This window comes from Homarus americanus, unplaced genomic scaffold (assembly GCF_018991925.1).
Source record: "Homarus americanus isolate GMGI-L3 unplaced genomic scaffold, GMGI_Hamer_2.0 scaffold21978, whole genome shotgun sequence".
Classification (NCBI taxonomy): Eukaryota; Metazoa; Arthropoda; class Malacostraca; order Decapoda; family Nephropidae; genus Homarus; species Homarus americanus.
Genome location: NW_024725629.1, coordinates 139,562 through 163,032, shown reverse-complemented (window position 1 = coordinate 163,032; position 23,471 = coordinate 139,562). Strand labels below are relative to the sequence as shown.

Sequence of the window (23,471 nt, the reverse complement as noted above, 5' to 3'; positions counted from 1 at the left end):
ACCAACCAGCTCTCTCTACATCACGCTTGTAACCATGCTGCCTTCCCAGCACCAAGCTGCATTGTACATCCAATACAACATGTATATAGAGAGCACATCGTGAGTTTCCTTTCTCCATTCCATCCTGAGTGTGAACCAAACATCTCATACCCCACAAATGGTGACCCCCGGAGATTTGCACTCACACAGGATGGAGGAGAAACTGATCACGCTCCCAGTCTTCAAGCAACATGGAAGACTGGCTTATCCACCCAGAAGCAGCTCGCATCGACTCTACAACTACTGTCTCTACACCGCAGGTCAGACACCCTAGAGCAACTCTGCTACTCTAAGCAGACAGTCGCTCCTCTTCCGACCCCAGCACACCCGTCCTGCCTCAGACGCCGACCCCGGCCCAGCAGTAACCCCTGCCGCCCCTGACGCGGCCTCTGTTCCTGAGTGCGGACACACACACCCCTCTTTTCTCCCCCAGGTACTCCCTGCTAATGTCCTGCACCCTGCTGCTGTCGTGGACCCAGCTGCTGTCACGAGCCCTCATCCGCTTCTGCTGACTCAGCCCCTGCTCCTGACCCAGGCCCACACACCCCAGCAGACGCATCTGACGACTCGGTACCTGCCGTGAGGGAAGCACAAAATTCATCGCCTCCACACACCCTTATTCTCCCTCTCTACTCCCACAGATATTGTGTATCTAGACAGTTGTCCCCAGCGACCGGCTCATCCACGCCATCGCCGTTGTCTCACATGAGGCACGCACCGCCCGTTCTGCCTCACATGTGCTATGCAACCCTGCAGACAACAAGTCTCCTACACAGCCTGGAGGGAAGGGGGAGTATTGTAGTGGAATTCTCCCCTACAAACGCTGTTTGTCGCTGCCTAGCCGACCCCACCAATTCCCCAGTGTATGCCTCGTGGTCTAGGTCAACCAGCGCCGCCATACACCACGGAGCGGGGGTCAACTGCTAAGCCACGCCTACCCCCGCTATTTAAGACCTGACCTCGTGGTGATCTGTCTCTCTTTCTACCTACACCAACCAGCCAGCAACACCTCCGCCTGCCTGGCGGTCCTCTCTCCCGCTGGCGAGCATGGCGACCCACAAGCTGTCCTTCTCTGAGCACCCTCACCAACCAGCTCTCTCTACATCACGCTTGTAACCATGCTGCCTTCCCAGCACCAAGCTGCATTGTACATCCAATACAACATGTATATAGAGAGCACATTGTGAGTTTCCTTTCTCCATCCCATCCTGAGTGTGAACCAAACAATCTTGAACCCCACAAAGTGTTGATTTCAGTAGTCTTCCTGTCACAAGAGAGATGTTGATTTGTGCTCTAGAGTCTAACCAGTCGTTGGTTCCATTATTTGCGAGGGCAATATCAGAACCAGAGACCCATATTGAATCTGTGTGTTATTTTATTAAATCTAATGTCCTTATGAGGAAATTCCGGCCGGCTGATGTGCCTGCCGACGAATTGTGGTCAGAGTTACACCAAATTGTTGTACCCGAGTGCTTTAGGATTAAAGTGTTGAGTCTAGCCTATGATAGCATTGAAGGACATCTGGGTGTAAAGAAGACCACGGGTGAAGTTTTGAGGTATTTCTATTGGTCTGGTGTTTCCTCAGACGTAGCAAATGTTTTCCGTGCATGTCATGTATGCCAGGTAGCTGGTAAGCCCAATCAAGTGTTTTCACCTGCACCTTTAAGACCTACACTTGTTATTGATGAACCATTTGCAAGAGTAGTCATTGATTGTGTGGGCCCTCTTCCTAAAACAAAATGTGGTAATGAATATTTGTTAACTGTGATGTGTTTCCACTTGATATCCGAAAGCTATACCTGTGCGACGCATTACAGCCCGTATTATAATTCGTGCCCTTATTAAGTTCTTTACACAGTTTGGACTCCCCCTCATTGTTCAGTCAGAACAGGATCCAACTTCACCTCAAAGGTATTTAAGGAGGTTATGTGTACGCTAGGCATCAACCAGCATTTAGCTTCAGCTTACCACCCTGAGCCAAGGTGCTCCTGAAAAAGAGTCCACCAAACTCTCAAGAGCATGATGATCAAGTACTGTGTTGAATCAGGTAATGATTGGGATGTAAGAATTCCATATCTATTGTCAGGGCCGGATTCAGGAGTGGGCAAAGTGGGCAGCTGCCCAGGATTAAACTTCTTTTCCAACCTTTCCCCCCACGACTATATGTTGTGACTTCTCCATCCCTCATGTCTGGCTGTGCCTTGAGCCCCAGCATGCCTTCCACCCTTTCCCCACCTTAACCTAAAAAAAAAAAAAAAAAAAAGGGCCTCCACATATTACAATATTTTATTTATTTGTTTATTCATTTGGATTATTTTTATTTTCATTCTTTAAAATTCATGTTTATCTGTTCCATCACGTAAAACTATGTTCAGCAAGAAGTGTGATAGAAATTAGGCTAGCTACTCCTTGAAATTCATGAATACCTGGTTTTCCTATGAACGGTATATTTTTAATGAATACTATTGTTTGTGTTGCTAATAATACATTTAGAATTCCAGAACTCCCAGATGTTTAGGCTCGCTTCACTCGCCACCCCACCCTCTTGGGTAGTAATAATGAGGGGGCTTCCACAAAGAGGCTGCCCATGGGCCTCCACAGGTCTAAATCCGGCACTGAATAAAACATACATTTTCAAAGTACCTATCCCTAACCAACCTCATTTAAGTCCCTCTATTCATTTTTGTTAATTTGCCATTCATATTTCAATAGAATTTGCTTTAAAATATTAACCACTTTAGTAAATAAATATGAACCAGCACAGAAACCCGTGAATAAAAATTTGAAAAGTCAAAAAACATATGGCATCACGAAAATTGTGAACAAGTCCCAGGTTGGTGATCTGACTTTCTACCTCATTTACACACAATTGCAGGGTCTCAATTGTTTCTCTAACTATTGACAACACAACATACATACAGGTACATTGTTTCTCACTCTTGATTTTTTTTTCACTTTTGCATTTCTTTATCACTATTTCTCTGTAGTATTATTATTATCCCTATCATTATTAATATTATTACATTATCGCCTCCCAGGCCCCGATGTGGGTCAGTGACCTGTGCCCGGGTGGGCTAATCCCCGTAAAAAAAATATATATATACCTATATATATATATACTGTAGTACAGTAAAAGACCAAAAATCCGGATGCCAGAAATTCGGACCACCTGAGAATCCGGACTTTTAGGAAATTCAATTTTTTTTTTTTTTTTTTTAGCGAGCTTTTGTGTGTATGTGCGCATGCATGAGTGCCACAGCTGCACAGCGACAACAAGCGACCACGCGGTCGCCACTTTAAAAAGAGCAATCAAACTGTGACAATGTATGTAATTTTGAGTCCTACTCTTTTCATTTACAGAGTACTGTACTGTACTGTACAAGCCCATAATAATGACTCCTAAAGTAGATAAACTTCGTTGTGTGAAGAGAAAGAAGAACACGTTGAAATTGAGTGACAAACTTGAAATAATTAAGAAACTAGAACATGGTGTGAGCAATACTGTTCTAATGGAAACATACGACATTGGAAAGTCTACAATTTATGATATAAAAGAGGCAAAGAATAAAATTCTAGAATTCACAGCTTTTTCCTTAAAACTGCTCGTTTTGTTAAATGAAGCATGCTATATTTGCTAAAGAATAAACTATCAAAATGTACCTGTTCATCTCTTCTTTATTCCTCCTTAAATTTGAATTTTAAAAGTACTGCCTGAGAATCCGGAAAATCCAAAAATCCGGACCAACCCAATCCCCAAGCAGTCCGGATTTTTGGACTTCTACTGTATATATTTTTTTTTAGGGGTCCGGGATTGACAGTTAATCCGAAAGTCGGTTAATTGAGGTTTTACTGTATTAAAGAATGTTACAGTGAGTTCTGCTATAACGCGTGTTTTGATAACGCGAATTTGGTCTAACGCGATTTATGAATTAGGAACGATATTTGTATAACGCGAACGCTTGTTTGCTATAACACGATTTTTGCTTACTATTTCTCCAATTTTGTGGTACTGTATTAACTGTGAATATAGTAAAGAAGAATATCAACAAGAAGCGTTCTGGTGATAGAATTCCAGGTGATGATCGTAAAAGAAAGGATATAACACTTGAAGAGAAACTCGATTTTATCAACCTCAAAATCACCCTTCTCCCCCATCAAGTAAAGTGTTACATTTACTGTATGATTTCATTATTAGATATGAATGTAACATTTATTTAGACTGTGCTATCCTTTGTGTTAGGCTAACTACTAAATTTTTTCGATTTCGAGTAATCTGCACCTAACCCTATTTTCTCCATAAGCCCTGTTATTTCTATTACGCGATTTTCTACAACACGATATTTTACAAGAACACAATTATCGCAATATAGCAGAACTACCTGTATTCCCGAAATTCTAAATTTGCAGGTGTCCCAGGCACCTATCCTTCATATATTGGTCAGCACCTGTAGTTGTGTACTGCACTATTTATCATTAGTTATGTAGGTAGTTTATTTTTTTTATGAACTGATTTTGGGTTTATCTTGTCTTTGGGAACCTTAACCTTATTTATCCCATATGTTCTTTTATATGAAAATTCACTCAACAAATGTTTTTTTCCAAATCTAACCCATTAGTATAGGGAGGGATACCCATAGTACTGAAATGATTTTCCCACAACTTTTCCAGTTTCATTACGTGGTTCAATGGCAACATGCATAGCCATCTCAAGGCCACAGCTACAGTGACGTGTGTTATGTAGTGAAGATTGTGTGAGTGAGTATGGGACCCACTTTCACTTGCAGTGGAGATGAAGTGGATCACACTTACGAAATGCTTTCAGTATATTCAGTTCCAAATTTCTACATTATATATCTCAGGAACAGATGTTTATTGTCGATCATGGCTAGCAACTGCAACCTTATCCTTCATGGTAAGGCACTTCCTGTTCTTTGAGGCCTTACCCAAATGTACAGTATTTGCTTGGGCATTGTTCTCACAATATGTGTTTAAGGTACACCACCGATTTTCCGGCACCCTTGGTTCCAAAGCCTTGCCGGATTATCCGTTTTACCTGATCAACCGAGGTCAGGTAATAATAATTCAACAATACACCTCTGACCCACTAATTATACACCTCCTGTGTCTCTAAAGCACCATGGACTGCTAGAAACTTAAATTAAACAAATGTTAAATGTAAATTAAATGTGAAAAAAACATAATTTTGAGCAACATATTACTGTACACACATTGTACTCAAATGTACTACACTACTTAAGGGACAAATGTTTTTATTTCTAGTGCAAACTATATGATGTTTATATTCAAATCAATCATTATCTTACAAGGATTCCAGCAATGCAAGTTATATTCTGCTAAGTCTAGTCAGCGACATTTTAAAAGATAAAAACTTTAATCCTAAAACTACCGCCACCCTGGCTGGGAAGAGGAAGGAAGGCCGAGGGGTAGTTGAGGTGTTGACACAGCCGGTGGCGAAGGTTGGGAGAGTTTACCTAGTGCCTATTTATTTATCTGTCATACAGAGAGAGTTTAAGTTTTCTCTTATAAAATGTCACTGAATTGACTTAGCAGAATATAACTTGCATTGCTGGAATTCTTGTAAGACAATGATTAATTTGAGTATAAACATAACATAATTTTCATTAGACATAAAAATGTTAGTAATTATTTAGTACATTTGAGTACAGGTTTGCCCTTATGACAATTATTTCTTTTACTTTTTTCACGATGTGTATTTAGGATGGTTTGAGCATGTAAATGATTAAAAATAAATGAAGAAAGTTATGTATATCTACCCGAAAATACGAGTTGAAAAACTTGTACTCAAATGTACTACACTAAAGGACAAAAAATTTTATCCCTCGTGCAAACTATATGATGTTTTTACTCAAATTAATCACTATCTTACAAGGATTCCAGCAATGTAAGTTATATTCTGCTAAGTTTAGTCTGTGGCATTTTAAAAGATAAAAACCTTTAGCCTAAAACTACCTTCACCCTGGCTGGGAGGGAAGTTAACTGCCCTCTCGTAATTTTGTCCGGACTAGAGGAGGTGCCAGACCATCAATTCCCAGAAAATCGGTGGTGTACATGTATTTATATGTCACTAGAGAATAGGTACGTCTGCACTGAGTAATAGCCATATATAGACTGAATGCAGCATGGCTCTGTTGATGTGATGTGAGTGGGACCACCTGGTCTATGCCGCAAGATATGCAAGATATTTTTTCAAATTTTGTAATAATTTTTTCCAAGATTTGTGTTGTTATTTGGATGTGTCATTACACAGGTGGTCAGATACTTGGGTTTTTTACTGCATGTGGAAAATTAAATAAAAGAAAATTATTCTATATTTTTAAATTTCATATTTAGAATCCTCAAATCTTTCTTAAAATAAATTATTTTGCAACGGAGATTTTTGGTTGACAGATACAGTACTTTACCATGGAGAATTATCAAGAATGTAACCTCCAATATAAACCAAGAGTGTGTGTAAGAGTGTACCATCGTACGATATGTTTTCCCATGTTGAGTGGGGGGGCTTGTCCTTGGCAGCGCCAGTGGCCAGTGTCCAGCTGACGCTGTGATAATAAAGTCTATAGAGAACTTAGTCTATGACTCCAACCTCTCACATGGCACACAGTGAGTAGGATATGTCGGGGCCCGACACGCCATTACAGCCCTGACAAGAACGCTGACATGGCCCCTACACGTCCACGGTTCTCGACGCCCTCAAGGGGACGCCAGGGCTTCTCTACACCGGCCGGGAACACCACGCGTGCCCAGCAGCAGGCCATGAGTGCATTGATGGCTCAGATGGCGTCTCTAGGTGCTGGCGGTGGTCATGCTTCTATGCCGGTCATGAAGCCCTCAGCAGCTGTCGCTCCAGAGAAGTGTGAGGCAGAAATGCCAGCAGCTGCGTTTAGGACATGGAGGCGGTCCATGGAGTCATGGGTGCTGCTGAACGGGTGGCCACAGCTGGTGGCCACACTCCACATTCGCCTGAACTGCGTCCCCGCACTCCAAAGAGTGATTGACTCGAGATACCCCAGCGGTCAGTGGGAGCAGCTCTCGCCCAAAGAAGCCCTGGACGCCATCAGTGGAATGGTTCTTCAATCTTCAAACCAAGCTGTGAAATGGAACGAGTTTTTCAACAGCAAACAAGGTGAAGAGGAGCCCATGAAAAGGTATTTTCAACGATGCTTCTCAGAAGCAGTGGAGTGTGAGTTTAAATGTCCCACCTGTGATAACGACCTCTCTGAGTACATGCTATTACGTAAAGTTATGGTGGGCCTGAGTAACCCAGTGTTGAAAAGGGAAATTTTCCAGGGGTACTCTAGTTATAATAGCGTTGAAGTGCTTAGAAACAAATGCATGTTATTTGAGGCAGCAGTGAGAGATGCTGGTGTATTGTGTCGTACGTCTGGCCAGGCAGTGGTGGGAACAGTTGCGGAGGCAGTGGCGGGTGGTGATGACGTCACCGGTGAGCCTGAGGTAGCTGCCGCCCGACCTCCACACCCCAGTCGCGGCAGTGCGGTAACTGCGGCGTGTCACATACCCCTGGTAAAAGTAACTGCCCTGCAAGTGGGGCTACATGTCGCAATTGCGGTAAGGTTGGTCACTTCAAAAGGTGTTGTAGGAGTAAGTCAGCCCTAAGTGCTCCTGTGGATGTGTCAGGCGCTGTTACAGTGGCAACAGCCCAGCTATCCCGCCACCCCAGGTTACAAGTGTTCGTGTCCCAGGCCGGGGGCAATTCCCCCGCCACCCCTGTGCTGGCTGTAGCCGACACGGGTGCTATGGTGTGTGTGGCAGGCGCATCCCTGCTCCGGGACATCGGTTTGTGTCTGGGGTCCGCCCCCTGCCGCCTCGGTGTGGACGAGGGGTCCACCGTCCAGGAGGTCTACTTCGTGCAGACAGCCAAGGCCCTCTATCTGTCATTGGAGGCCTGCAAGTGCCTCAACTTGGTGCCTGTCGACTTCCCGCTCCATAGACGTGCTGTGGCTGCCGTGGGCGATGGAGGGGAGCGGCACACTGCCGACGATCTACCTCCGAACCGTTTACCTGAGAGCAGCCGTTTCCCGCCGAGGCCAGTTGAGATACCCTTGCCTCCTTTGGAGGAGAATGTGGCCAGGCTGGAGGCATGGCTACTCACGCACTTTTCGTCTACCGCATTCAACACCAGCAGGTCCCCACTGCCAGTCATGACTGGTCCCCCTCACCGTATCCACCTGACGCCCGGCACGACCCCCTATGCCTGTCACACACCCGCTCCCGTTCCGAAACACTGGGAAGCGGAGGTGAAGGCCCAGTTGGAGGAGGACGTCAGGAGAGGCGTCATCCAGCCAGTGCCTGCTGGTGAGGCTACGGAGTGGTGCGCCAGGATGGTCGTGGTGGCCAAGAAAAACGGTCAGCCCAGGCGCACTGTGGACTTCCAACGCCTCAATGCAAGCTGTCTGAGGGAGACGCACCACACACCTGCACCATTCGACATGGTGTCTGGGGTGCCAGTGCACTCGTTCAAAACCGTCGCCGACGCCTTTTGGGGATTTCATCAAGTGGAGTTGGAGGAGGAGAGTAGACGCCTGACCACATTCATCACGCCGTGGGGACGTTTTCGATACTGCAGGACGCCCATGGGACATTGCTCAGCGTCAGATGCTTACACCAAGAGGTTTGACGACGCTATTCAGGATGTGCCCCGCAAGTACAAGTGCGTGGATGACACTCTCCTCTATGACTCCAGTGTGAAGGGGGCGTTCTGGCACACTTACGATTTTCTGGAGACCTGCGCTCGCACAGGTATCACGCTGAAACCAGAAAAGTTCTTGTTCTGCAGGAGAGAAGCTGAGTTTGTGGGTTTCCTCCTGGGGTGGGACCTGTACCAGCCCACTGCCCAACGTCTGTCAGCCATCAAGGACTTCCCCATGCCGGATCAGCCATCAATCACTGACATCAGGTCCTGGCATGGCCTGGTTAATCAGTTGGCTCCCTTCCTTGCCACTGCACCTGTGATGGAGCCCTTCCGTGAGCTCCTCAAGAAGCCAGTGGGCAAGCAGGTGTATTGGGACGACCAGCTGCGGCTCAAGTTTCGCCAGGCCCAGGACACCATCTGTCAGTTGGCCAGAGACGGCTTGGTGTACTACGACAAATCCAGGCCTACGGCAGCTGTCACTGATTGGAGCAGGGAGGGCATCGGCTTCGTCGTCCTGCAACAATACTGTGCCTGTGCCTCTCCAGAGACGCCCTTCTGCTGCAGAGGAGGGTGGCGGTTGGCTCTGTGTGGTAGCCGACATCTGAGCACGGCCGAGGCCGGTTATGCTGCAGTAGAAGGGGAGGCCCTGGCTGTGGTGTGGTGCCTGCGCAAGGCCAGGCTGTTCCTCCTTGGCTGCCCGAACCTCATTCTGGTGACGGACCACCGCCCCTTAGTTGGCTTGCTAGGGGACAGAGCCTTCACGGATGTGGCGAATCCGCGCCTGTTCAGGCTCAAGGAGAAGACCCTGCAGTACCGATTCACGGTCAAATACTTGCCAGGGAAGCGGAACTGTGCAGCTGACACCCTATCCCGCTTCCCCTCCCTCAGGGCGGCGCCTGATGCGGAGGACATGGACCAAGAGGAGGACCTGTGCGCTGCAGTGTGTGCAGTCACAATCGCAGCACTGGATCAGGATGGGTGCATCACTATGGACGAAGACACAGTGTGCAAAGCGGCGGCGGACGACCCAGTGTACCAGATTCTAGTGTCGAGGGTGCTGGCGGGCGACTGGCACCCCCACAAGTCGCAGGAGGTGGCCTGTCTGCGCCCGTACTTCTCGGTGAGGGACAGGTTGGCTGTGGTCAGGGGTTTGGTCACCTACACCTTTGACCAGGGCTGCGTGCGCCTTGTCATCCCCGACTCCCTCCGCCACCGGGTCGCCGTTAACCTGCATGTGGGGCACCAGGGCCTCGACTCAATGCTCAGGCGGGCCCGGCAGTCTGTCTATTGGCCTGGCATGGAGGGTGACCTGCAGTATCATCGGTCCCGGTGTGCTGCTTGCGAGACCCACGCCCCTTCCCAGCCTCCGGAGTCGTTGGTTCTGACCCCAGCGCCAGACTATCCCTTTCAACAAGTGGTGGCCGATTTGTTCCACCTGCAGGGCCGCACGTACCTAGCATATGCTGACCGACTGACAGGTTGGCTGGAGATCGCCCACTTCCCCAACGAGGCCACCTCTGGAAAAATCATCGCCAGTCTGCGGGCCTACTTCACGAGGTGGGGGGTACCTGAGCAGATCTCCACAGATGGAGGTACCAACCTTGCCAGCCTTGAGATGACAGATTTCCTCAAGTCATGGGGGATCGAGGTGTGCCTCTCGTCGGCCCACTTCCCCCAGTCCAATGGCAGGGCAGAGGCTGGGGTCAAGGCTGCCAAGAGGCTCCTCAGGGATAATACTGGGCCCGGGGGTAGCCTGGACTGCGATAGGACATCCCAGGCCCTCCTCCAGTACCTGAACACGCCTCTGCGGGGGGTGAACAAGTCGCCCGCCCAACTTGCCACCGGCCGCCAGCTCCGTGACGGCGTTCCCGTGGCCAGACAGCACTATAAGGTGGACCAGCACTGGTGGCGGGCACTTCGTATGAGGGAGGTGCGCTTGGCCGAAACACAGGATGGGGTCCTGTCGCGGAGGGAGGTATCCCGCCAGCTGGCTCCCCTAGTCGTGGGCACGCAGGTGCGTGTGCAGGACGCAGCTACCAAGCTCTGGGACAGGACAGGCATAGTGGTGGAAGCCCGCCCTCACAGGCAGTATGCCGTCAGGTTGGGTGGCAGTGGCAGGGTGTCCATCCGAAACAGACGCCACTTGCGAAACGGCTCCACACCTGTGCCTACTACTCCGGTGGTGCACCAAGCTGTGCCTCCTGGGCCCCCTTCTGCTGTGCCCTCCATACCCGCGCCCTCCTCGGCACCCACGGCCCCTCCCCAGTCGAGCGTGGCCAGGCCCAGGAGAGGCCGTAGGCCTCCGGGCTGGTTGACGGACTACGTGGTGTAGCGTATGTGATGTAAAATCAGTTTAGAGGTTTTTTTTTGTTTTTGTTATTTTTCCTTTGTTTGACTCGTTTTTCCTGCATTATTGTTGTTTTTATGAATGCATTGTTTTCCTTTTGTTAGTTCAAAGGTGCATTGTCATTTCCTTTTAACTTGGGGGGGAGATGTAAGAGTGTACCATCGTACGATATGTTTTCCCATGTTGAGTGGGGGGGCTTGTCCTTGGCAGCGCCAGTGGCCAGTGTCCAGCTGACGCTGTGATAATAAAGTCTATAGAGAACTTGGTCTATGACTCCAACCTCTCACAGTGTGCTATTTAATATTTACACTAACTGAAAAATAAATGGTGCATAGGGGAAATAAAAATGAATTCTGTATTATGCCTATAAAATATAAAGGTAATTTTCCATATCTCAACTTATATTCCAATTCAAAAATTAAAATTGCTCCATCAGTTAAACATACTGTCACAGCTAGTTTTATATATAACTGCCCTTAGAAGAGTTGAATGTGTCATGTAATGTATTACAGTATTTTATATTCTATCTGAAGAAATTTAATTCGACAAAATGACAGAATGACACAGAGGACAGTGGGCTCGCATGGTCATATCTTGTTCCAGTGCAGAATGCTTGCAGGCTGAGCATGTCCATACAGCAGTTACATCCATTATTGGTCGGCCTGTTACAATGCAGGTTGCAAATCGTGTGTTGCAGCTTGGACAGACACTAACCCTGAAAGAAAATTCATGTGGTATTAAAGCCTGTTCATATTATGGAGAAAACCTTGTACATGATTGATTCAATTTATGAAAGGAAAGGGGTGAGTTTCTGAAAAACCTTTCATAAATTGAAGCTATTTTTCCAATTTGCTATGGGGAAAAATGTCCCCCAAATATATACACATTTTTAAGCATTTTTTATGAGAAACGGTACTTCTGAGTATATGTATTAGTCCAAATAACATAAATAAAACAGTGCAGTACAGTAACGAGTATATTCAATCCAGGAATATCTCGCTTTTCACAGCCACGCTTATCTGCAATTGACATTTTAACACCCTTATAGGATATTCGCAAATTAGACCCTGCTTATTTGTAAAGAAAACTTATGGTACCCTACAACAATATTTCAAACTGCAGGGGCTAGCTGCAGCTCTCATATTATGGTGTAAGGCCCGCTTCACAGGAGAAAGTTTTTTTTTCTGCACATGAGGACTTGCGTGTTTTAGAAATTTCTGAACTTCAATGAGACTGTTCACACAGAGCATGTGTGTGAAAATTCATGTGCGGGAGACACTCACTCCACACCCGTACCTATACAGTGAACCCTCACTTTACGCGGTCAATTGAACCCACGGAGGCCCGCGTAAAGCGAGAAACTCATAAAGTGAACAACATAACACATGGGATTAAATGAAATAGAGACCGGCTGACCCCCAAACTCCACTTTTTCCGACACAATACCTATGTTCTAGTAAAAATAACATCTTAATTTTCTGATGGTACATGCACACAATTAATACTTAAGAGAAATACAGTCGCCAAGTTAATGTCCATTCAAATAATGGACTCAACTCCCTCCCCCCTCTTCTCACACTCGCTGGCTCTTCCCTCTCTGAGAAATGTTTGGGGGAAAACCACTAGATTTTAAGGTATAGTAATAAATAATACCTCAAACTAAAGTTAGGATAATATAATTGACATTGCTGGATTCCTTGCAAGACCAGGAATATTTTGAATATAAATGTCATATATTTTGCACAAAAGATAACATATTTACTCAGAGTAAACAAAATACTTAAAGTAGATCTAAAATTTGTATGTCTAATGCAAAATCTATGATGTTTATATTCAAAATGATCATCAAATTGTAAGAATTCCAGCAATGTAAATTATATTCTGGCCCGGTAATTTGTATGAATTTTATGAGCTAAAACAAATATCTTCAATAAATAAACAAAATATACTTACCGAAATACTATCTGTCAATCAAAATACCCCACCTCCCCCCCTCTTCCCACCTGCTCCCTGGGTCCCTCCCTCCCTCCCTACCCTTCACTCCCACCTTCCCTCCCTACCAGAGAAATGATTGGGTTATAACAGTATATTTACATTTTTAGTAATAAATAATAACTCAGACTAAAGTTAGGATAATATAATTGACATTGCTGGATTACTTGCAAGACCAGGGATATTTTGAATATACACGTCATATATTTTGCACAAAAGATAACATATTTGCTCTGAGTAAACAAAATACTTGCATTAGATCTAAAATTTGTATATCTAATGCAAAATCTATGATGTTTATATTCAAAATGATCATCAAATTGTAAGAATTCCAGCAATGTAAATTATATTCTGGCCCTATAATTTGTATGAATTTTATGAGCTAAATAAAAAAATTATACTTCACCCGCGTATATGAGCAGATGCACCGCGTAAAGTGGGAATTCCGGTTCTGGCAGGGTACCGCATAAATGTAGAAACGCGTAAAGTGAAACCGCGTAAAGCGAGGGTTCACTGTACAGTATTTTCTTGATTTAACGGACTAATTTGAGCCACGCCTTTCCGTTTTATCAAAATTTCCACTAAATTGAATTTCTGATATTTTTGCTCGATTTAGCAAACTAGTCTAAATTGAGTGTGATTCGGTCAAATTCCGTGCCAAATGCGCCACTTGGTGCATAGGGTTTGCTTACATCCACTCAGTCCGTGTTCCTGCCACCACCACGTTAGTTAGTTAGTTAGTTGACTGAGATGTAGACCGAGATACATCTCAGTCAACTAACTACTGTGCTTAGACATCATGCCAAAAGTCTCTCAGAAGTCTCAGAGGAAGTGGTGTGTGGGAGAAAGTCAAAAGAGTGCAGCTAGCAACTGGAAAAAAGTTTGGAAATTATAGAAAAAAAATTAAACAAACACCAAACCCCCTAGTTTAAGGTAAGCCATGAATAATGTTTCTATGTACATATCATGTGTCTGAGGCATCTCTGTAGGTGTGAGCATATTAATGGAATTAATCTCGAATCAGTAAACAAGTTCATTTAATCGAGTGAAAAATAACGGAACAAATTTCTTCCGCTAAATTGAATTTGTTGTACAGTATTGGATTCTGTTAAATCGAGAGTATGCTGTACTTCTAAACTGCGGCATTAAAAAACTGCTATTGCGCATATGTGAATTAGATATTTGGGTTCTGTTACTTACAAATTATCCAAGTGGCTGGTAAAGATGATATCCCCTCTTACAGGCCAAATATCTAATTCACATATACGCAATAGCAGTGTTTTTGTCACGATTTTGTCCCACATTCCACTGTAATACTTACGTCATTTCAGCAAAAATATTTCATTTCTGTGAATGTAGTATATCAAGCACAGTATGAATATAATATCATTGTAATATAACAGTATTTTAACCGAAAACTATTAAAAAAACGAGTAACATCTCTTGAACATTGGAAGGTTAGGTGAAGTCTTTTGTTTTCGTCATGTATTTTATCCTATTTTACATTGAAATACATCACGTTTCAGCAAAATTACTATTTATTTCCAAGAATATATTCATTCAGGCGCAGTTTAGGTAAAATATACGTGTGATGTAACATTTTTTTAATTGAAAACGATTCGAAAAACACGTACCCTCTAGCCCTGTTCAAGGAGAGGACTGGGAGAAGCTGTTTGGTGCTGCCGATGGCAAGGAAAATGATTTGGATGGATTTTAATGAAAATATTCAGAAATATGGTATCGTAGTATTTATTCAAGTCAATTAGGATAGAATATTATTGTAATACAACAGTAGTGACGATGTGGAGGAGGCGGAGGGATAGAGCGGGGAGGAGGCGGAGGGATAGAGCGGGGAGGAGGCGGAGGGATAGAGCGGGGAGGAGGTGACTGGCAGGGACGAGTGGAGATGCCAGCCAGTACATTACGGGTGTATTAATTGTTTTTATAGCTATTTTTGCATTTTAATGTTAAATACTGTACATTACGTTTCAACAAAACTACCATTTATTTCTGAGAACATGGAAATGTAATATTTTTGCTGAAATGATGTTCGTATTACAGTGGAGAGGGACGAAAGCAATGACTTTCGCTTTCTTTCGTTCAAAAGATGTTACCGTAATCGCTTTTCGAATGGTTTTTAGTTGTGGGATTATAAGGCTAATGATAGGTTAGAATATTATTGTAATACAGTACGAGTACAACAGTTTTTTAACTGAAAACCATTCGAAAAGCGATTACGGTAAAATATTATGAACAACGAAAGAAAGCGAGTCTTTCGTCATGATTTTATCCCACTTCCCACTATAATATGTACGTCATTCCAGCAAAAATATTACATTTCCATATTTATTTCCGAGAATATATTCATTCAGTCACAGTTAAGGTAAAATATACTTGTGATGTAATATTTTAATGAAAATCCAGTATCGTAGTTTTCTCTTGTTTTAAATTTAATTAACAAAGATTGATGTTTCAAATGTAATGAACAAAAATTTATGTCCAGTATCTATAAATTAACTTTAATAAAAGAATACTTTGTTTTACATCGTCCTGTGCTACCATACCATGGATTTGGCTACTTTGGGCTCGTAAGAGATCTGCCCTGGCAACTGTACCGACACTCACAGCTGGTGGTGTGTTGGTGCATCGTTTCCATTGTTTACTGGTAGTTACTGGTAAATATTTTTCAACCTAATGAAACTATTACCCGTTTAGGGGGGGGGGGCAGCAATAGTACACGGATTTTTAACATTCACGGGTATCTCTGTTACCTAACCCCCGCGAATGTTCTGACCTCACTAGGGGAAAGGTCACGGCAGGGTTAGCTCCGGAGGGATAATTATCAGATATGGCCAGTGCTATGTGCGGTCTTGGGTATGAGAGTTTGTTGACCAAACTGGAGTGGTCCATGGAAAAATTGGCCAAGGCAAATGAAGAAATTGAGAGGGCCACGTTGGAGAACCTGAAATTAAAAGAAGAGCTGGCGAAGTTAAAAGGGGAGGCTGGACGAGTAAAGCCAGTGTCTGACGAAAACTCAAGCGAGTGGAAAGTTGTGAGTAATGGGAGGACCAAGCTGGTGGTGAAGAAGTACACCAAGGATACGTCAACGACGACAACAACAGCTAAGTGTACCAACTCGTTCAGTCCCTTGATAGACGAATTGGAGGTTAGTACAGTCAGGGACAGGGATGACAAGGAAGGTATAAAAACTTTAATTGTTGGTGACTCACACATAAGGTACATGGACAGGGCCTTTTGTGGTAAAAACAAAAATAGGATGAGGGTGTGTTTGCCAGGAGCTGGGGTGGGGGATATAACTGACAGGATGGACAATATCTTGTCTGGTAATGGGAACAAACCCATTATCTGCCTCAGTGCAGGAGGCAATGATATTGGTCGGTGTAGGAGTGAGGAGCTTCTTGATAAGTTCAAGACAGCTATAGATCGTATTAGGACTAAGGGAGGGATCCCTATCATATGCGGTGTCCTGCCTAGAAGGAGAGTTGGCAGTGAATGGTTGTCAAGGGCGGTTGGTGTCAACGACCGTCTTGACAGATATTGCAAGTCAATATCAGTCCCATTCATTGACAACTGAGACAACTTCTATGGCAGAAGGGACCTTTATGCTAGGGATGGGGTGCACCTGTCTAGGGATGGAGTAGCAACCCTGGCTGGGGCTCTAGAGGGGGCAGTTCAAAAGATATCGAAGTCTTTAAACTGCTAGGAGAACATATGAGCACGGGGGTGGAGGAGACTGCAGTGGGAGCGGGTAAACAAAGTGAAAGATTACAGGGAAATAGTGTTAGGAATGATGACAAAACTGAATTAGACAGGGAGTTTAAAACTAAACGCGGTAAGGGGAGGACTCAGAACACGACTAACTTAAATGTATACTACGCAAAGAGTAGAAGTATGAGAAACAAAATGGATGATATTAGGGCCTTGGTATGTACCGAAAAAATCGATATAATTGCATTCACTGAAACATGAATCAACCTAGACACACGTGAGTTACCAGTCGAATACCAAATTGCGGGTTACAAACTGTTCCATACCGATAGGCAGACCAGGAAAGGAGGCGGAGTAGCAATCTATGTTAGGAATAATCTGAAGTGTGAAATAAATAAGGAAATAAAAACTGAGCGGAATACAGAAACAATTTGGATAGAATTAATCGACGGTAGAGAAAAATTAATCACAGGAGTAATATATAGACCTCCCAATTTTGATAGAGTCAAAGAGCGACTTATCTGGGATGAAATACGCAGAGCTTCCATACACAACAAAGTCTGTATAGTAGGTGACTTTAACCTTGGCCAAATAGATTGGACTGACCTTACAGGCAACTCAGAATCAGAGGATTTTCTCGAGACTATCCAGGACTGTTTTCTAAGTCAACATATAACTGAACCCACACGGGGTAATAATATACTCGATTTAGTTCTGTCAAACAGAGAAAACCTCATTAGCAGGGTCGAGGTAGGGAACGAATTTGCAAACAGCGATCACAAAGAAATTAGATTCCAGTTAGACTTTCAGGGCAGACGTAAGGAAAATTCCACTAAAGTACCAGATTTCAGAAGGGCGAACTTTGACAGTTTAAAGAGGCAGCTGAGAGAGGGGGTGTCGCGCTTGGCCGTGAACCTGTCAGATGACACCGACCTGATAACGAGATCTGAGATTGCCGAGTTCCACGACAATTTAAATAGTGAGTTACTTAATGCACAAAGGCAGAACATACCATACAAAAAACTCAGATCAGACAACAATGACCCTAAATGGATTAATAATTATTTAAAGAACATCATTGGCCAAAGGAAGGCTACAGGTAGAAGCATAAATCGTGGCGAAATTCACCTCCGGGACTATTATAGGGTATTGGCGAGTAGGGTTAAAACCGAAATAAGGAAAGCAAAGAGGAATAATGAGGTAAGGATAGCAAGGGAGGCGAAGACAAACCCCAAAGGATTCTACCAAATGTATCAAACTAAAACACGAGAAAAGATTGGACCAATACGGTCAGACACCGGCGAGCTCACTGATAACGACAGAGAAATGAGCAATAATTTGAATAAATATTTTTCAACAGTTTTCACCACCGAAAATTTAAACATGATACCCGAGGCACCGACTCTATTCAGAGATAGTGAAGAAAATAAATTAAGTGAGATAGTAGTGACTAGTAACGATGTTAGTAAGCAAATAGACAAACTAAAGCCTAATAAGTCACCTGGTCCCGATGAGATATTTGCCAGAGTATTAAAGGAATGTAAGGAAGAGCTTAGTATGCCCTTAGTAAAGTTGTTTAACATGTCCTTAAAAACAGGTGTAGTACCAGAATCCTGGAGGATAGCGAATGTAATACCGATTTTCAAGAAGGGGGATAGATCACTATCCTCTAACTACCGCCCAATCAGTCTAACATCAATAGTAGGCAAATTACTGGAAGCAATCATCTCAAACTCTATTCGAAATCACCTGGAGAAGCACAGATTGCTCAATGATTCCCAGCATGGCTTCACAAGCGGACGCTCTTGCCTAACTAATCTATTAACATTCTTTTCATCAATTTTCGAATCGGTGGACGAGGGGCACAATTATGATGTGGTATATCTCGACTTTAGCAAAGCCTTCGACAGAGTCCCCCACGAAAGACTAATTAGAAAGGTAGAAGCACATGACATCAAAGGTGACATCCTTAAATGGATTAGGGCGTGGTTACAGGACAGGAAACAGCGAGTGAACATTAACGGCACTAAGTCCCATTGGAGCAACGTCACAAGTGGTGTTCCCCAAGGCTCAGTACTTGGACCATTATTATTTATTATATACATAAACGACATAGATATCGGCATAGACAGCAACATAAGTAAATTTGCTGATGACACTAAAATAGGACGTGTTATTAAATCTGACGAGGACTCGGCAAAACTACAGGAAGATCTAAACAAATTTTTTGAATGGTCTGAAAAATGGCAGATGAAATTCAACGTCGACAAATGTAAAGTACTCAGTATAGGAGATGTAAACAGGGAAACCAGATACCAGATGAACAACGATGCCATAGAGAAATCCGACTGCGAGAGAGATTTAGGAGTAATGATAAGTAGGAACCTTAAACCAAGTAAACAATGTGTTTTTGCTCGTAACAAGGCTAATAAAATACTTGGGTTCATACAAAGGAGTGTTAGTTACAAGACTAGCGAGGTCATCCTAAAACTGTATCTTGCTCTTGTGAGACCACACCTGGACTACGCAGTTCAGTTCTGGTCACCGTATTACAGAATGGATATAGAATCCTTGGAAAGAATTCAGAGGAGAATGACAAGACTAATCCCGGGCATTAGGAACCTTGAATATAGAGACAGGCTAAAGCATCTTAATTTGCACTCCCTCGAGAGACGTAGAGCGAGAGATAGAGGTGTATAAGTGGAAGGCAGGGCTAAACAAAGGGGACATTACAAAGGTACTCAAACTATCCAACCAGGAGCGAACTCGTAACAATGGTTTTAAATTAGATAAATTTAGATTTAGGCGTGAAATCGGTAAACACTGGTTTGGAAACAGAGTAGTGGATGAAAGGAACAAGTTACCAAATATCATTATTAACTCGAATACGCTGAATAGCTTCAAACATAGGTTGGATGCTTATATGAGCAATAGGGGTTGGGTGTAAACGGGACTGCCCAGTATGGGCCAATAGGCCCGCTGCAGATCCCTCCATTCTTATGTTCTTTTATATATATATATATATATATATATATATATATATATATATATATATATATATATATATATATATATATATATATATATATATATATATATATATATATATATATAGTTGTACCCCACTTAACGCGGTCAATTGAACCCAGAGGGTCCCGCGTTAAGTGAAAACCGCGTTAAGTGAATAACAGAACATATGGGATTAATTCCAATAGAACCCAGCCCGACCCCCAAACTCCACTTTTTGACGACAAATAACTATGTTGTAGTAAAAATTCTATCTTAACTTTATGGTGGCATGAAAAACAAGTAATATAGAAGAGGTTAGGTTAGGAAAGATAAAGGTTAACATAGGAAAAATAAAGAATAGGTTAAAAAACGAAAAGTTTTAAGGAACACTCACGGTAGTAGAAGAGATGGGTCGGCATACGGGGATGGAGGCTGGTTCCGAGGCAGAGGGCAGATTACTGCCCCTCAGGTGAATCACCATTACTAGGTGAATCACCATTACTAGGTGAATCAATATCACTGTCACTTACAGTTGTCATGGCTTCCCTGACAAATCCCTCAAAATCAACTTCACTATCACTATCACTGGCTTGGGCTGGCTGTGGTGGGTTGCGGGCGAAGAACTCGGTTATGCTTTGCTGACGGCTGGCTTTGATGTTTTCATGATACACCGTGATGTACGGCTCCATAGCCTGCACCAGTCGGGTATGGAAGACGTCATGGCGTTCATCGTCAGTGTCGCGGGAAACGATGGACTTAATTTTTTCTGTTAACTCTATGACACACTTAATATCACTATGACTTAAACTAGGTTCTTCGGAGAATGACGCACCTTCTTCCTCCTCTTCACTGGCGGGTTCTTCTTCCAACATCTCGTCGGCAGTCACTTCAGGATCTCTGATCACCTCCATGATGTCTTCGTTGGTGGTCTCGGAGAAGCCTTCAGCTGTAACAGTCTGCGCAGCTTCTCTGGCAAGGTCCACTGCTACTGCAACAGTCTGAACCTGACCAGTCACAGGTTCACTCCTCCTCTCACCTGGTATGCCATGCAACACATGTCTCCATGCGTGACGAATCGTAGCAATAGACAGCAGATCCCATGCCTCCACCAAGAAGTCTACAGCTTGTTTGACGTTAAACTTCTTCCAAAATTGTTTGACGAGAAGTTCTTGAGTCGCCGCCTCTTGTTCCTTGTCCTCGTCGCTTTTACTCTCGCTGTCGGTGTCACCCAGCTTACGCAACTCATCCTTGGTGTTGGTAGAGTCGTTCAGGAGCTTGAATTTCTTTGCCGAGTATGCAGCTTTAACATTGCAGATTAACTCCTGGTCCATGGGCTGGATTAATGACGTAGTGTTGGGAGGAAGGAAGACCACTTTTACGTTGGGGTGACGATCCATAAGTAGGGGCGAGTGTCCAGGTGCGTTGTCAAGGAGCAACAAAATATTGAAAGGAACATTCTGTTGCTCGCAGAATTTCTGCACGTCAGGAACAAAAAAGTTGTCAAACCAGAAGAGGGACAGAGAAGAGGACATCCACGCCTTACGTGCGGTTAGCCAGTGGACATTAAGCTTGTTCATGTCCATATTCTTGTAGGCGTGCGGCTTGCGGGCTTTGTGAATCACCGATAACTTTGGTTTACAGGTACCGGAGGCATTGGTGGTAAACAGGACGGTGATGCGTTCCTTCTGCATCTTCCGGCCCCTTACCTTGCTCGCAGACTGGACAACGAAGGTCTTGGAAGGTAACTTTTTCCAGAAAAGACCAGATTCGTCCATGTTAAACACCTGGTCGTCAGTGTACTGTCCTTCCTCCATAATCTCACGTAAAAACGGAGGAAAATCTCTAGCCGCCGCACGGTCAGCACTCGCTTCCTCACCAACAATGCTGATGTTGGTGACCTTGTTCCTCCTCTTAAACCTATGCAGCCAACCATGGGAAGCATTGAAGGGTTTGGGCTCTGCAATTCCCAGTTTACGTGTCACTGCTGCGTATAGCTCACGTGCGTACTCCTGCACTGAGCGCGTGTCCACCGCCATGTTGCGTCGCGCCTGACGCACCAAATAACTCACCAGCAAAGTTTCCACTTTTGCCAGCACCCTGTTCTGGCAATACCTGATAGATGAAGCACCTGCAGACTTTGTGATCTTCATGTGCTCCTTTATCTTGGCTGCATCCTTCTTTATTGTACGAATCGTAGATTCGTTGACGCCATGCTGGCGCGCGAGATCAACTTGGCGTCTTCCTTTCTCCAAATCTTGAACAATTTGGTACTTCAGCTCGTAGCTTAATGAACGTCGTGTCTTCTTTGGTTTAGTGCCGCTGGGTCCAGGTAAGGAAAGGTTTCTCTCTGGGGGTGGTGGTCCGGCGGAAGCCATTTTACGGAACAATGGATGCGCGTTAACCCGGCGTGGCCTTGAGGGATGAAACTGCCGCGGCTAGGTCAAGCGTCGTCTCTCCTCCCTCCCTCCCTCCCCGGGGTAGTCACGTCATAATACTTTAAGCCAATTACAGCTAGCAGCAGAGGGGGGTAGGGCTGCATGGCCAATCACAGTCCGAGACGTCATATGACGTCAGTGATAACGCAACAAAGACACACACTGCGCAACCTTACCGCGCCGCTTGCCCAAGCGGAGGGAGGAGGAGGGAGAGGCAGGCAGGCAGGCGGGAGGGCGGGCGGGCGGGTGGCGCGTGGTCAAAATCTAAAAATAGCATCCGAGCCGGACACTCACCGCGTTGCTGTGGAAAAATCCGCGTTAAGTGAAAGTTCAGCTTTGGCAAGGCACCGCGTATATGCGAAAACGCGTTAAGTGAAAGCGCGTTAAGCGGGGTAATACTGTATATATATATATATATATATATATATATATATATATATATATATATATATATATATATATATATATATATATATATATATATATATATATATATATATATATATATATATATATATATATATATATATATATATATATATATATATATATATATATATATATATATATACCTAGACCCCGACTTACGACTGCTTCGACTTACGACTTACGTCAGATTTTTTTTAATTTTTTTTTTCTTCAAATGACACACGCATTTTCTATACCGAAACGTTTCCAGTTAATGTAGTCTCCATGTATAATTAGAAAATTATGGGGGCCCCATGTGCATTCAGCTGACTACATTAAAGGTTAAGTGCTCAGTCACACTGTATCCATTCCATATTATTTATTACTTTTAATGTACTGTATCCATTCCTCATTATTCATTACTTTTACTGTACTGTATTTCATTGTAGATTATTTATTTAAAAAAAAAAATTTTTTTTTTTTTTTTTATCTATGTCGGACTTACGACCCCTAACCCCGTCGTAAGTCGGGGCCTAGGTGTATGCGATAACCACAAGTAAGTCGGGGTCTATCTTCATGGGTGAGTGCAGACTGTATATATATATATATATATATATATATATATATATATATATATATATATATATATATATATATATATATATATATATATATATATATATATATATATATATATATATATATATACACACACACACACACACACAGTCGGCCCTTAACATTCGCGGGGGTTAGGTAACAGAGATACCCGTGAATGTTAAAAATCCGTGTACTATTGCTGCCCCCCACCCCCCTAAAA

General features: G+C 43.8%; 1 protein-coding gene across 1 annotated transcript in view; it reads right to left on the bottom strand.

Annotated features, from left to right (window-relative positions):
- Positions 1 to 11,429: 11,429 nt before the first annotated feature.
- The window catches only part of LOC121865264 (WD repeat-containing protein 35-like), an 88,832-nt gene continuing 76,790 nt past the window's right edge, over positions 11,430 to 23,471 (bottom strand). Inside the window, exon 4 of the mRNA XM_042364621.1 lies at positions 11,430 to 11,793. Within this exon, the coding sequence (XP_042220555.1) occupies positions 11,616 to 11,793 (178 nt within the window). The 3' untranslated portion in view covers positions 11,430 to 11,615. The remainder of the gene's footprint in view (positions 11,794 to 23,471) is intronic.